The 14537-nt window shown below is 45.0% G+C and overlaps 2 protein-coding genes across 5 annotated transcripts; one reads left to right on the plus strand and one right to left on the minus strand.

Moving 5' to 3' along the window:
• Positions 1-236: 236 nt before the first annotated feature.
• zfta (zinc finger translocation associated) lies at positions 237-6914 on the minus strand. Of its 2 annotated transcripts, none has more exons than XM_035519830.2 (5): positions 5853-6914; positions 4831-5361; positions 3919-4263; positions 2967-3413; positions 237-2702 (listed from the first exon to the last, which is right to left on the minus strand). In XM_035519830.2, the coding sequence occupies exons 1-5, from the start codon at positions 5986-5988 to the stop codon at positions 2251-2253; spliced, it is 1911 nt and encodes a 636-aa protein (XP_035375723.1). In that variant the 5' UTR covers positions 5989-6914; the 3' UTR covers positions 237-2250. The 2 variants fall into 2 exon arrangements, with proteins under 2 accessions (XP_035375723.1, XP_035375724.1); XM_035519831.2 differs by having other exon boundaries at positions 4837-5361; positions 5853-6908.
• si:dkey-28a3.2 (uncharacterized) lies at positions 5707-14364 on the plus strand. Of its 3 annotated transcripts, XM_027017254.3 has the most exons (7): positions 5707-5811; positions 7277-7623; positions 8072-10914; positions 11031-11602; positions 12342-12400; positions 12665-12976; positions 13077-14364. In XM_027017254.3, the coding sequence occupies exons 3-7, from the start codon at positions 8284-8286 to the stop codon at positions 13148-13150; spliced, it is 3648 nt and encodes a 1215-aa protein (XP_026873055.3). In that variant the 5' UTR covers positions 5707-5811; positions 7277-7623; positions 8072-8283; the 3' UTR covers positions 13151-14364. The 3 variants fall into 3 exon arrangements, with proteins under 3 accessions (XP_026873055.3, XP_026873053.3, XP_026873056.3); XM_027017252.3 differs by lacking the exons at positions 5707-5811; positions 7277-7623 and adding an exon at positions 7095-7244; XM_027017255.3 differs by lacking the exons at positions 5707-5811; positions 7277-7623 and adding an exon at positions 7095-7244 and having other exon boundaries at positions 12668-12976.
• The last annotated feature ends 173 nt before the right edge of the window (positions 14365-14537 follow it).

A 14537-nucleotide genomic window follows, 5' to 3' on the forward strand; every position in this document is an offset into this window, starting at 1 on the left:
CGCTCTCTCTCTCTCTCTCTCTCTCTCTCTCTCTCTCTCTCTATATATATATATATATATATATATATACACACATATCTCGCTATATATATATAGCGAGATGTGTGTGTGTGTGTGTGTATATATATATATATATATATATATATATATATATATATATATATATATATATATATATATATATGTGTGTGTGTGTGTGTGTGTGTGTGTGTGTGTGTGTGTGTGTGTGTGTGTGTGTGTGTGTGTGTGTGTGTGTGTGTGTATATATATATTTATATATATATGTGTATGTATATGTGTGTGTGTGTGTAAAAGCTTGAACAGAATGTGATCTTTGCCCTCTGGCTCACTGAGGCTTGGCCCTGTGCAATTGCTCAACCTCTGACATCTGGAGTCCAAACACCAATGCTAGAGTTCGACTGGGCAAAACAAACACAAGCTTTAAGTGCTTAAACATGGGAAAAGTCACAGAATCTATCTATCCACTCCCACACTATGCCCTCCCACACTTACCAACACCATGCAGACCTTACCTCAACTGCTTAAGTGTATAACAGGAATGGCAGGACTGATTAAGGAAAAGCCTGATATAAATCACTGGGCAGTCTCGGTTCACTCACTTTGCCTTTTGTGTTAGGCTGCAATTCCATTTTGATTTAGTTGCATCTTCTGTACTAGAATCATCAGCCAATCCACTAAGAGCATGTAAAGGCAAGCCCGGATAGCGCACACACTCCCTGAGACGTGGACTTGTGTCCCTCTTTTCAGTTATGATACAGAGCACGGAGTGTCTGCCTACACTCAAAAGCATGCAGTAGAAAGGGAACTTCCACTCCAGCATGGCCCTTCTGCCACTAGGTTTTGATAATTAGCTCATGCCATTCGGTAGAGTTAGTGAAAGCAGCTGGGTGATATAAATTCACTGCAGTACTTACGTATTTAACCTAAACTTTACACCACTGCCTGCACTTGGAATGGTTCACAGACAAGTGAAACACACATAAATAGTCCCGTTATTTCAAATATAGTCTGTCATTTAAGAGAGGTTTGGGGTCGAGTTTTGCACTGGACCTTTGAGGCCAACATAACTAGTTTACACTGGAAGGTTATGACTGCCAATGAGCATAACAAACATCCATACATAATCATACATTAGCCTCACTGGTTTTATGTATATATCAAACTCAAATGCCCGCCATTAGTTTTAGGCTTTTCAAATATATATACCATATTTCACACACACACACACACACACACACACACACACACACACACACACACACACACACACACACACACACACACACACATATATATATATATATATATATATATATATATATCATATTTTGAAGTTACTGCATCCAAACAAATTGACGCAGTTTGAAAGAATTGCAGTGATCACTGATTTCCACACATATTTGGTTGTCATAAGCTTCCGGTGTTCGTAAACTATGTTGGCCCTATAGCTCCAATGCCAAACCTGGACATCAACCCTATCTTGGCTAACTGACTAAATCTGATAAATGAAAAATGTGTAAACTGCATTTTCCCCAGACCCATTCTGTTAAAGTAATTAAGACCTTCAGTCTTTTGAAAACCGCATACCAACTCAAGAAATAACCTTTCCATATTTGCAGTTTCTTTGTTGATTAATGGTATTAATTATGTGGTACATCGGAATGGAAAAAGTCTGAAATCAAAGGAACTGCACACAGTACGTGTCTTATAAGGTGCCACTCTAGATGTCCATGCTTTGCGATGGTCCCCGTGGCATCTGAGCGCAGTGTTTTCTTAAGTGCAGAATGTGCCACCCACAGACAGTGCTGACCCCATGTAAAACGATCGCTCTAGCGCTTTAACCCACGTAATCTGCAGCAACAACTGTACAAACTATGATGCATAAAAAGGTGCTTAGGAAAAAAAAAACCTCTCGATTTAGTCCCGTGACTAAATTTTTCTTGTGTAGGAAGCGCTTTAAAAAACTCCCCAACTCAAATTCTCTATGCCAGCACAGCAAGGACTGCCTGTTTTAACAGGTGCTCACAACTTAATTACTGCTGTCAAATGACCCCTTTTACAGAAAACTGTTAGAGGAAACAAAAAGTGCACAGTAAGTTTATAGTTTTTTTTAAACATACATTCCCGAGAACAAAAACAAAAAAAGCTATGGAGATCTTTTCATTTTTTGGCTTCTTCCAGCGATCAACTTCCTGAGCGAAAGAAAACACTCCACGTCCCCGCCTTCTGTCAAGTGCTGTAACAGCTGGCCTGCCCGACCTGGGCTCCGGCGCCATGCTCCGCGGCTGAGAAGCAGTCGTCGGAGTGGACGAAGTGCAGGGCGGTCTGGTTGTAGCTGTGCAGGGCGCTCTGCTTCTCCTCAGCGCTGTAGTCCAGCGAGCGCGGGTGCACTTGCTGGATATGGCGCTTGATGGTGCTCACCTTCAGCGTGGCCAGCGTGGCGCCGCACACCATGCAGATCAGGCCGTGCCTCCTGCAGTCGTAGTCCATGAGGTACTCCATCCGCCAGCGAACCTGGTAGTTACGCCTCTGGTCCTTTCCGGGGTAGTGGCCGTGGCGACCCGGGGCAGACAGGACTTTGGGTCCCACGCTATCCTCTGCTTCGGAGGCGCTCGGCCCGGCAGGTTGAGCCGACGTTGCCTGTCCATCGGCGGGATCAGGGGCGTTGTCGCTGGGGAGGGCTTTCACAAAACACAGAGAGAGGCAGTAAGTGCCACCTGCAGTTCAGCATGGCATTTTCAAAGTAGAGGAATCACATTCATTTCTTTCATTATAGGATACATCTTTATAAATTCAATTCAAGTTCAACCACACTTGCTTTCAACATCAGACTGGTTATTTCAGGCAGTTAGGAATTCCTTTGATTTTTCTACCTCAAATTGTGAATTTTTCTACCTCAAATTGTGCCCAACTCATGTAGTGTGTGTGTGTTTGTTAGCCTTTACTCTGTTCTGTCTGCATGGCTGGCTCCCCCCCGACCCCTTCCTCTGTCCACGCGCTGGCTATGTCTTCCCTCTCTCTGCGGCTGAGGCCGCTGGTCTCCGGGTGGCGTTCCTGGATGTGCCTCCGGAAGCTGCTGACTCTGGCCAGCGGCAGCTGCTCCGAGCACACCATGCAGTAGCAGCCCGGCCTGCCGGGGGGCCCGAGTGCCACTAGGTAGTCCAGCCGCAAGCGCCAGGGGCACCCGTTCCTCAGTTTCTGGCGGGGAAGGGGTCGTGGCATGGCGTTCGGCTTCCTCCTCGCACCTGATGGCTCCCCTTCCCCCGCCATGTACGGCTCTAAGCCGTCCTGGAGAGGCTGTGTCTCTGAGGGGAAGAACTGGACTGAGTTGTTCTCGGTCAGATCTTTGGTGTCTGGCTCTGATTTGAAAAAGTCTCTTGTAGAATCTGAATCTTTGGGAGGAATCGAGGACATGCGGAAAGGAAATACAAGGCACTCTTGTTATAATTCATACCATCATGTTTAAACACATGTTAGGAACACTTCCATGTACACCGAACATGGCCTTTCATTCAAATTTAATTTTGCAGTTTACTTTCAGTTTTACACTGTAAACTATAAATGTAAATTGTAAATATTTAATCTTAATATAGCTTCCCCCTTTACAAACTGTACTGTAGCTAATCTAACCTTCTATTTTCACACATCGACTCTTTCCAGTTCCTCCCTCTACATCTGACCACGTTTTCTTTTTCTTCACAATCAAAAAATTTAACACCCCCCCCCCCCATCTCCCTTTATTCTGGCTTCCTATCTTCCAACTCCTGTGTCAGCTTCACACTGTTCTGCCCACCGTCTTATCATCCACCTTCACAAACGTTCTTTCTCATTTCATGGTTCTCCATCATCTCTAGGGTCTCCCTGTGTAACACACACACACATTCTAGGGAGCCTCACCATGCATCTGCGCCCACGTCTGCAGCACACAGTGTTTCTCCTCAGCACTGTACACCAGTGAGTCGGGGTGAAGCTCCAGCACGTGGCTCTTGATGTGGTCCAGGTGCAGAGAGGGCAGCGGACGGCCGCATACCATGCACACAAGGCGACCCGCCTCCACCTGGTACTCCATCAGGAACTCCTGGCGGAACCAGGCGTGCAATGAGTCGTTCAAGTAACGCTCCAGCATCTGTGCCGACGGGCCCCTTCGCTCCGGGGATGGCGGAGAGGAGCTCACCTGGCTAGCCCGGGACTGGAGCTGGCGCTTCGGTGTCGCACCACTGCAAGGCTCACCTGCAGGGGGAGCTAGAGAGGGTGGATCAGAAGGACATGACTTGCAATAACTGTGTATCCAAAAGAAGTTATGTTGGATGATGACAGAAAATGAAGCAGTGACAGTCATAAATGGCCTCAGAAAATAGTGAATGGTGAAACTACCAGAGCCCAGATAGTAAGACAGATTTTGAGACGTTTGCAAGTATTTTTAACTGTGTTTTAAATAGTTACAGAAATATTGTCCCCTAAAACTTTGCAATGAAACAGCCATGGGACCTTGACAAAGGTCATTAAAAATGTGTCAGTATAATCATGTCACCTCAGGTTATATCCTGGCATAGTTTGTTAAAGATTGCTCATACAGGGAAAAAATTGTTCAGATAGGCAGACTTTAAGGACGTAGGGATTGCTATAGAGCCTACAGTTTTAAGTGTGTCCGGATATGAATAAAAAGATCTACACATACACACCCAACTGCATGCATCTCACAGAGCAGCTGCAATCTATAAAGATTCTCAGGCAGTGAGATAGCAAATGCAGGAATCACACAGCACACTTTAACAGAAACTAAACTTCAAAGCAAAAGCATGCACTCACGCACACCTGCCGAATGCAGCTTTGCGCAGCTCAGCGTCTCCTCCGGCTTGGAGGCGACGGCCGGCTCGGAGCAAAAAGGCCTCTGACTGCTCTCCATGTTGAGGTGGCTCTCCCAGCCAGAGCGGATCACCTCCTTGTCGGACACGCTCCAGAGCAGCGAGTCGGGATGCTTCTGCCGGATGTGGCGTTTGATGGTGCTGAGCTTGAGCGTGGCCAGCGAGCTCCCACACACCATGCAGATCATGCCGTGCCTCCTCGGATCGAAGTCCATCAGGTACTCGCTCCGCCAGTATTCGTGGTAGTAGCGGCGGTGGTCCCGTCCAGGTATACGGCTGTGGCCAGGCCGCGAAGCCCGTGCAGGTTTGGTCGGAGCTGGCTTGTGTCCGGACGGCCCCGGGATGGGGGACAGCAGGAAAGGGGAGTTGGGGCTCTCCGAGACACTCCAGTAGCTCGTGCCAGGAGAGCACACAGATGCAATCAGACCGGATTGGCTGTCATCCCCTATGTGACCGTTGGTCATATCATTATCACCTGAAGCAGAACAAAAACCACACAACATTAACCTGACCACGTTTTCTTTCCTTTAACAACTATTCTACGTACATTAATTCAGTCCTTGCAACAGCTATAAACAGGATTAACGAAAGCGTGTTGTTCTCATAAAAAGAATAAGCTGCGTGGCTTGCTTTATTTGTGCTTTTTAAAACTGTTTTACGGCAGATGAGCTCTAGGCCCACACAGCCCTTAGGCTGCTTATTCCAATCGAGGAACCCTTTATTTCCGCAGGGCCACATTGTGTACAGCACAGGGGGGGTGGCGACACTATTTGATGCGCTGCCGATTTCCGCTGGGTGGCGACTAAGATTCGCAGTAGAACCAGCATGGCACTCCGCCTTTGTTTATAGTGGAGCCCGAGAAGCGAGGGGCCATGCCGCTGCGCGCTATTGTTCGGCACCCGGACCAACGCCGCACACATCGACCGTAAGGTTCAACCGTAACATTTTAACGCAGCAATCTTTTACCTGCCGAAAGGTCTCCCAAGGCGCCCCGCTGCGCTGTCGCCTCCCCTTCCTCAGCGCTTATTATTAATGAGAGAGATTCTGTCTGCTCAGCGCTGTGGACTTCGGGCTCCGACTCCTTGGACTCCTTTGCTTCCATGCCTACCTTGCGTTATCGGACGGAACACGGCTTCCACTCCTTGTGCGTAACAGTGTCACGACCGGAGGATTTCGTGGCAGCATTCGGCAGACGGTTGGGAAAATTTCGGGAGCACGCATTCACCCATTTACAGTGTGTGCAGCGTCTGTCTGTGCACTATACCTTCACAGCGCTGTTTTGGGTTGAAATTGAGTGAACTTTTAAGTGTCGGCGTGAGTTCAGGTCGCACTTCACCCCGGTCGAAGTCTTATTAAAAGCTTGTCAAATGTTCGATCACTCCAAGTGGCCTTCTGTGTGTATTTTGAGGCTCCGCTTGTCTTCAGGGTGGGGAGCCGAGCTTGGGGCCCCTGGGGCTCCTTAAGGGGCTCCTGGGTAAATTTAAAGAGACAGTAGCGGCTCTCACGCAGTGACGTTTGTTCCGTGGGGCCAGTCAGATATAGCAGGTGTTCATGTCCTGCGTGATTAGGAAAATAGAAGTGCGATCTTTTAATGTAATTTGGGCTTGTGTCGCCGTAACTATACTTGTTCCTCACACAAAAATTCTTGAAAAATAGCCATTCATAATGTAGTTACTATGTGTGTTTTATGCGATATAATATTGCGTTTACATTCCAGTGAATCGTAAGTATAGTCATCTATTTTGCTACTAAATAGAGAGATTTTTATCATATGGAACACATTTCGTTTAGGTCGCACACAATAGACAGTAAAATTATTTAGACAATTTATTAATGATAGCAAACACAGTAGCTTATATTAATGAATATATATCCCCGAATTTACCATTCAACATATATTGAACTGTACAGTTAAACAGAACTTGTTTCAAAAACATTTTGTATATGCGTATCTTGTTTATATTCGGCAATTTGACGTTTGTATATGAGGAATTGTGGAACTAAGGTGACAGAACAATTCCATTACCATTACACCGTTGCCCGAATTGCTCGTCCCGTGGGTCGGCAGGGGAGCGTACTGCGGCTTTAAGAGCCCTATCCGTTCATGCGTACTGCGGCTTTAAGAGCCCTGTCCGTTCATGCGTTACGCAGCGTACACACACACACACACACACACACACACACACACACACACACACACCAGCGGTGAGGTCCTCGCCGGTCTCACATCCTGGTACTTTTCACTACATGGCAGCGACGGAGAAGGGCTGTTTCGGGAAGTGGCTGCAGTATCCTGTGACTGTGCTTTAACGTTTAAACGTCTGTAAACAGTCCCGGAAAGTTAGGTGTAACTACCAGGTAATACGCATGCATGTTTTTTTTTTACGCAGGTCTAAACGATCGCGTTCAGTTGCCGTGTGTTTTCGCTGCAAACATCAAGTCAGCCTCCGACACGAAGACAGAGGAGCCTGTGAGGAGAGAAGAGGAAGAAATTGTCCATTGTAGCTTGGGGTTGAAGACTGCTACCGTAAACGCAGTGAAATACCGTTGTATTCATCTTGTTTTTAAACGCAGTTTCTTTTTTTAATCAACGTGTATTCCTTTAGACATGATAGACAATGGTCAAAGGTCGACATTAAAGAGGGAATGTTTAAAATAAACGATTTGAACACTGATTGAGATACAGGCTTAAAGTGACTGACGTCTCTGCGTCACGATTATCCCATTTGCACATTAAGTATGTTATCTTGCCCTCATTTGTTCGTTTTATTTCTTCATTTTTTTGGCTTTTCTTCCTTATTAACCGTACTACATAAATCAGTAGCAGACAAATCGTTAGCTAATTAACAAAATAGCAGTACTGAGACTTTAGAAACAATTAATCATTACATTTTCAATACCTCATTTTGTATGTACTATATATTTTAGATACAGAAATAAACCATTTACTGCTAAATCAGTTCAGGAGTGTGATTTTACAGATTATAATTCTAAGGCTGTAAAATCATGTGGGTGGGGGTTCTATATTGTTCAATTCTTAAGACTATACCTGAAATATTTTTTTTTGACTGAGCTTTAAAAAACGTTAATTAAGGTTTTTTTTTTTTGTTTTTTTTTAATCGTGCTAAAGCCAAAAGTGAATCTTCATAGCTAACATCTTTTTCCATTCTTTTTTGTTGATGCAGGTTATGCCATTGTCCGCTGCTTCAAGAGTTGGAAGCTACATTTCACTTTTGCAGTGAAAGTGGCCTGAAAAAAGGAGAACAACCTCACTTAAAGCAAAATGTGACAAAAAAAGGTTCTCTAAAACATCCCTTTCCCTGCCCTTTAGGACACAATGGAGTTTGATATGTACATCAGTAAACTGTGATAAGGATGACATGACCAAACAGCAGGTATGTCTAAGACAAAGACCTTGAGTAGGCAACGCTATCGACCAGTATCAGAATTTGATGAAGTCACTCTTGCTTGTAAAAGGGAGTACTGGAGGACTAAGAAAAGGGAGCAGAGAGCAAGATTGTCTCTTGCCAAGAAGACGCCCAGAGCTCCAAAGACTGGCAGCTATAGATCCGTATTTACAGTGCCCAGTCTCACAGATAAACATGTGTCAGATATACCTCATTCCAACTTTCATCCTGCTTTGCTCTCTACTAATGGTTCATACCAAACTGAAGAATCAAATGTGGATGGTACCATAATAAAACTCAATGGGGTGCCACTTACCAAGGACTTACCAGTGGCTGCAGCACCCAAACAACACAGGGTACACCTAAGCAACACAGAAACTCGACAGACACAGAATAAATTTTCAACCTTTAATGACAAACTCTCAGGCATTTCTCAGCCAGGCCCTGTTCCCCAGGTTACACCAGAGTACAGCAGAATAGAAAAGCCGCAGATTAAAAACTGTGCTCCACCCAGATCCTTGGCCTTTGGGGAATATAAGGTCCATAAAGACCTGCGCAGTCTAGGGGGAAAAGGTGCCAACACAAATAGAAAAGCATGTGTGTATGTCCCAGAATGCAGCACAGGCCTGCACAGAACTGTTAAAGTGCCCATGAGTGAAGAGGAGAAGGCTGCAAAACGTAGGGAGAGCTGGCGTATCAAAAAGAGAGAGCAAAGAGCAAAACGTGCTGAAAAGCTAAAGAAGGACAGGGAGAGGATGCAGTGTTTTAGTAAAGGACAGCAGGATACTGGGAAGCATTCCCGCTTGGCTCCTGCACGTTCTTTATTCTCGGTCAACACAATGGCTTCGAAAGGAGCCAAGCAACATAACTCTGTTATGTCTGTTGACCTAATACTGAGTGATGGAAAACCCGTTCATTTTACAGTCAAAATGGAAAGTGACATTTTATCATCACACAAACAGCAATCAGGTGACACTCAAGGGCCAGTAACCAAAAACTTCTCACCGGTTTTGGCTACGAGAGCTAATCACTTGCAAGGCACAAAACCAAATAATATTTCGATGCATTCTGGGGTTTCTCAGCAGACTTTGAGCACTGCCCAGGTGACTAACCAATCCAAACGGCTGCAGCATAAGTTTATACGAAATCAAAAGAGGCACAGCATACTACAAGGAGATAATAAAGTGGAGACGGCCGCGGAGAGGCATGCCAAACAAAGGGAGTACTGGCGAATCAAAAAGCGGGAGCAAAGGGCGAGGCTCTCTGCAGAAGCAAAAGCCCGTCTGAAGGAGAGGGCTGCAATGAGGCGCCGCTCAGAGAGCTGCCGTGGCGTCCTGGAGCAAACGCAAGCGACTCGGACTAGCTTCCAACATAGAGTCCCACAAGCAAAAAACAGCACGCTTGCCAGTGCCTCTGAGACCATCAGTGGTTTTATCAGAGAAGATGGTACATTAACTGTCCCCACCACAGGGACTTCGGCTGAAATTCTTCTGCCAGCTAGGAGTTGCAGTTCATCTGCAGTAAAATCATCAAGCCTAGCTGGTCCATCAGTCTCTCAGTCACAAAAGCTGGTCAGCGCTGGAAGCAGGTCTGCTGTACATGTCTTTCCATATAATACGAATTCCTCAGTGAATATTCACCAAAGGTCTACTGGTCAGAAGATTTCAACTGTTGAGCCGCTAGTCAGATCAAAACTAGCTAGCAGTACAACAAACCCTGAAATTCTTAAAGGCTTAACAGAGACTATTCAGGTTGAAAAGGAGGATAGGATGACAAGAACGGAGTTGGGGAGTTGTGGTCCCTCTTCCGCTGTTACGCCAAGTATAATCTCGGCGGCACATGATACCATAAAACAAGAACCCAGTTATCCCTCAATAGATTCCGTCTATTCCCTCTCAAATCAGGATCTGAATATTAACATTAAACCCTCACCTTCCCCTTCTTCTGAGACCATGGCTGAAATTGGTGACAGCCAGGCCACAACTCTCTTGGTGGTGGCCTCTATGAAGAAGCTCTTGGAAGAGTCTCTTAGCTCTGTTGTGGACAGCAATACCTTTTCTATGGGTGAAGAAGTGCTTCAGTCATGTAAAACTGAAAAGAGACCCTGTCATCAAGAGGAGACAGATAAAGACATAAGTCTCATCCATTCTCCATTATGTGTAGAAGTGGAGCGCGACTTCTCGGGGGACACTAAGCCTGCCTTCGAGATCAAACAGAGTCCAGTTCTCTGTCTCCCGCCCCCTCAGGCTCAGGTGCCTGACTTTTCTGCCCAGAGCCCTGTCCTTTTGCACATGGACTCCTCAGTCCTGCTCCCTTCTGCTGGAACTGCCCCCGCTGAAAGCTCATGCTTTGGTCAAGGTTCAGAAGGCGAAAGAGCTAAACTGCCAATGGCTGCAGGAACAAGGCCCTTGCAAAGACGAACACAGGGATGTCGAGGGGAGACCACAGGACCTCTGCAGTGTCATCCCCCAGAGGCCCGTGGAGGTCAGCAGCTGAATGAGAGCAGCGAGCTCCAGAGGAAGAGAGAGTACTGGCGATTAATGAAAAGACAACAGAGGGCCAGAAAGGCCAAAGAGAAGGAGAGAAGTAAAGACACCATGCTGCATAAACAGCCATCTCAGGTAACATGTACTTCTTCTTACTTGTGCATACTCTAGCGTTTATCTTTTTATGTGAACAGAACTAAATTTAGCAAGTCTCTGTTGTGTTTTTTTAATTGTCTTTTTTTGTCCCATAGTCAGTAAAGAGGAAATGTGACAACTCTCACACCTATCAGCCCGCAGTGGCTAGGTCAGTGAGTCACACGCGCTTCGACAGCTGTGCCATTCCAGCTACTGTCACCTCAGCTCCCTCCCATCTAGTGTTGAGCTCCACTACATCAGCTACCCAACAGTCTTCAAATGGTGGAAGGCAGCTATTTCTGGAAGCAGAACAGGCTAAGAGAATATCTACTGAGGCTCCTCAGGTGAAGCAGTGGCAGCTACAGGTGCAGGGAGGTGCTCCCACTCCACCCCCCAGACCAAATGCTGTCACATTCACACAAATGAACCGGGCCAAGTTCCCAGGTCCGCAAGCCCAGACCAGAGGGCCCTTCATGACTAAATTAAAAAACAATCAAAGCCACTTTAAGGCAATCTCAAATCAAGAACTAGATGCAGATGAGCTCGTAAGAAGGAAGAGGATGCATTGGAGAATAAAGAAACAGGAACAAAGAGCAAGAAAGGCAGCACGGGAAAGAGAGCTCAGCCAGGAAAGAGCACACAACCTTTTAGGACCCACATCTAGCAACGTTAGTGAGTTAACTCAGCGGTAAGTCCTCCAGGCTTTTCTCACCAGCCCTGCAACATGGAACACTGCATTTCCAACAAGCTGGCATTATTTAGTTTCAAATGCTGGCTTGTGCATATTCATAAACTACACATAGAGGGAGTAACAGATTAAAACATCTGCACGACACTAACTCCCTACCCTAGTTGAGTATACAGAAGGGAAAGGTTTAATAAACAAAAGAGAAAGGTGCATACCCCATTTTGGCTTTTAAGTCTGTTAAAAAGGTGCAATGCCATGCATACATACACACATGCACGCACGCACGCACGCACACACACACACACACACACACAAACAAACAAACAAACAAACAAACGTTAGATGTTAACAGAGAAGTTACACATCTTCACTTCAAAGAGCCAGTTGGTCTGGTATGGGAAGTAAACAGGGTGGAGCCCAGAGTAATGTGATGAAGCCCGTTTATTTTTACTTACAACTCGAGCAGAGTTGCAATGGCAAGGTTAATGTCAACATCAAGGTCAAGGTTAATATGATCTTTGGAAAGAGAAAGAGGTAGACAAACGACCCCTGAATACACTGCTGCACACATTGCAATATATTACTTATGGAAGATGTATTACTGTTTGGGAAACAATCACAAAACGTGTAGCACTCTGTACCTAATAATGCAATAACTGTATATGCAAATGTCATGGATTGGTTCATATGTTGATAATCTAGTTTGTGTGGTATTTTTCTTTTTCTTTGGCCTTTGCAGTACTCCACTAGACAGAATGGACTTCCTTCCTGAGCAGTGTCAGACTATGTCTTTTAAAGGTAGCCTCAACCTTAAATCTGAGATATTTAAACAAATATAAAATGAAATAAGTAACTTTATTAGTCTGAAGTCCTTTTCATGGCCAGATAGAATAACTACTAGAATAATAACCTAGAATAACCTCAACTTGTTTTATAACCTTTTAGATTGTAATTACTTTATGCACAAAACATAAAGTTTAATTTGAAACAAAAGCCTTACCCGTGGAAAGATTTTCAGCCAGAAGTCTTTTGTTTGCCCTTGTCTCTGCATTTTTCACCCAGAAGAAGCAGAGCTGTGTTTCAGCCCCGCCGACGATTGCTCAGACGAGCCTGTCTCAGAGGTCAAGTGGAGGAGCGCCTACCTCATGGATTACGACCCGGTTCACCAGTTGCTGGTGTGCATGGTGTGCGGGCAGCAGCAGTATGCCCTCAGCGTGGAGGGGGCGAGAGCTCACATCGAGGAGGCCCACCCTGGCACCCTGGCCCTGGATGAGAGGGAACGCCAGCGTATCCTAACGGCCTGGGACGAGCAGGTGGCTGTGAGAGAGCGCTTCTTCACCAGCCAGCTCTGGCAGCATGGCTGCAGCCTCAAAGGTAGACAGGCACGCTAATGGTGTCACCGCATAAAGACCCTCCATGCCAAATGGCATTTCGTTTGTGTGTCGTATGACGAGGATGGGGCTCTTCTTTGCAGGAAAGAGTGAGGAGCCCACGGCTGAGGTCGAAGTGATTCTGGACCCCGACGACCTTAAACAAGCCAGTATGTGAATATCTTCCCAGGCCCCCGGCTCTGGTAAGCTGTGACTGGTTCCCAATGAGAACGACTCACGCTGCCAAGGCAACTGGATGTTGTGCGTCACGGTTTGTAGAAGGAACATGAGCTAAGGGACAAGAGCGTAAGGAGTTTCCATCACTGGGGATGGATATCCAAATGCTCTTTTTAAATAAAACTCAAAAACCTAGTGAGGGCTGACAGACCTGCATTGCACCATGAGGCCTACTGTCCTCCCTTAAGCCTAAGCTCTCTTCATGGAAGTGACCTAACACATCAGCCATAGGTTTTCCTATCTGGATTGCACTGCATTAATGTACTGCAGACATTTCTGTAGAAAAATGGGCAAAATGACACATACAGTGTTAAATGTCATTTGTTGAAAGGTATACATTTAATGTATGTTTAATTTTTGAAGTCGCCAGGATGAATATGTTAATGGTCAGTAGCTCTTTGGGCTGTAGAGCTTTCTTGACCTGAGACGTTGTGTTCAGTAGCCAGTAGGTCTCTTCTGTGGCATGCTGTTTGCTCCATTATCTCACCCCGGTGCATTAGATGATCTTTTGAAACAACTCCCCTGTTTAAGTTACTATTACCTACTGAATATATCTACACAAACAGCTGTAATGTTACATGTTTGATTAACACTCAGCCAGTCATATAACTTGTATGTATACATTTGCTACACACACTTTTTTGCAAACTTCAGTTCTTCAGTTTTTTTCCCCCCACATACTTGTGCTTTGTTCTTATTTATATAGATGCTAAAGAGCCTTTAAGTCACTTGTACATTTTTTTATTATTATTTCAAACTCTATATTAAGCTAAAAAGTAAAGTTGGCAAATAGACTTTGGCATGGTTTGCCAAAGCTTATTACAAACTAAGAGAAATGCAAGCTGTCTAACATCACACATGGAGGCGCTTGCTTGAAAATTAAATATCCATGTGATTTGGGCAGACCAACTTCATTACAGGAGCCAACTTCATTTAAGCAAGAATAAACAAGCAAGCAAATGCATTTTTTGGGAACTCATCAACATCTTTAAAATGCAGCATATCCATTTTCTAAAAATGGATTACAGTGTGTTTAGGAATAGTAGTGATTGGTATTAGAGTTTTGTAGAATTTTTTATTAATTTGTATTTTTTTTTCTCTATACATGGCCTTATCACATCTTTTTTTTAGCTAATAAAGTCTTTTTGTACCCTTGTTCTTTTTGCTTTCTGCATTGATTATATATAAAAATTAATATTTCTATAAGGCATGTATAAAGAAGTAACTTTTTACTAAACTGAAATCTCAGCCCTAAAAGGTGCATATATGACCCACATATTATAGAATTCTCTACAGTTCCCTCAATGCACAAGGCTGACAACAGTAAT

Source organism: Electrophorus electricus, chromosome 13 (genome assembly GCF_041902795.1).
Source record: "Electrophorus electricus isolate QZ-2024a chromosome 13, ASM4190279v1, whole genome shotgun sequence".
Taxonomy (NCBI): Eukaryota; Metazoa; Chordata; class Actinopteri; order Gymnotiformes; family Gymnotidae; genus Electrophorus; species Electrophorus electricus.

What these genes read in the sequence shown, in the direction of transcription:
- zfta (XM_035519830.2), bottom strand. Translation starts at nt 5,988, where the DNA reads ATGGAAGCAAAGGAGTCCAAGGAGTCGGAGCCCGAAGTCCACAGCGCT. An exon ending in CTTGGGAGACCTTTCGGCAG is followed by an intron (nt 5,362 to 5,852) that starts GTAAAAGATTGC and finishes GTTCTGCTTCAG; the next exon opens with GTGATAATGATATGACCAAC. An exon ending in AGCCATGCAGACAGAACAGA is followed by an intron (nt 2,703 to 2,966) that starts GTAAAGGCTAAC and finishes GTTTTGTGAAAG; the next exon opens with CCCTCCCCAGCGACAACGCC.
- si:dkey-28a3.2 (XM_027017254.3), top strand. Translation starts at nt 8,284, where the DNA reads ATGTCTAAGACAAAGACCTTGAGTAGGCAACGCTATCGACCAGTATCA. An exon ending in TGCATAAACAGCCATCTCAG is followed by an intron (nt 10,915 to 11,030) that starts GTAACATGTACT and finishes TTTGTCCCATAG; the next exon opens with TCAGTAAAGAGGAAATGTGA. An exon ending in TCAGACTATGTCTTTTAAAG is followed by an intron (nt 12,401 to 12,664) that starts GTAGCCTCAACC and finishes TTTTTCACCCAG; the next exon opens with AAGAAGCAGAGCTGTGTTTC.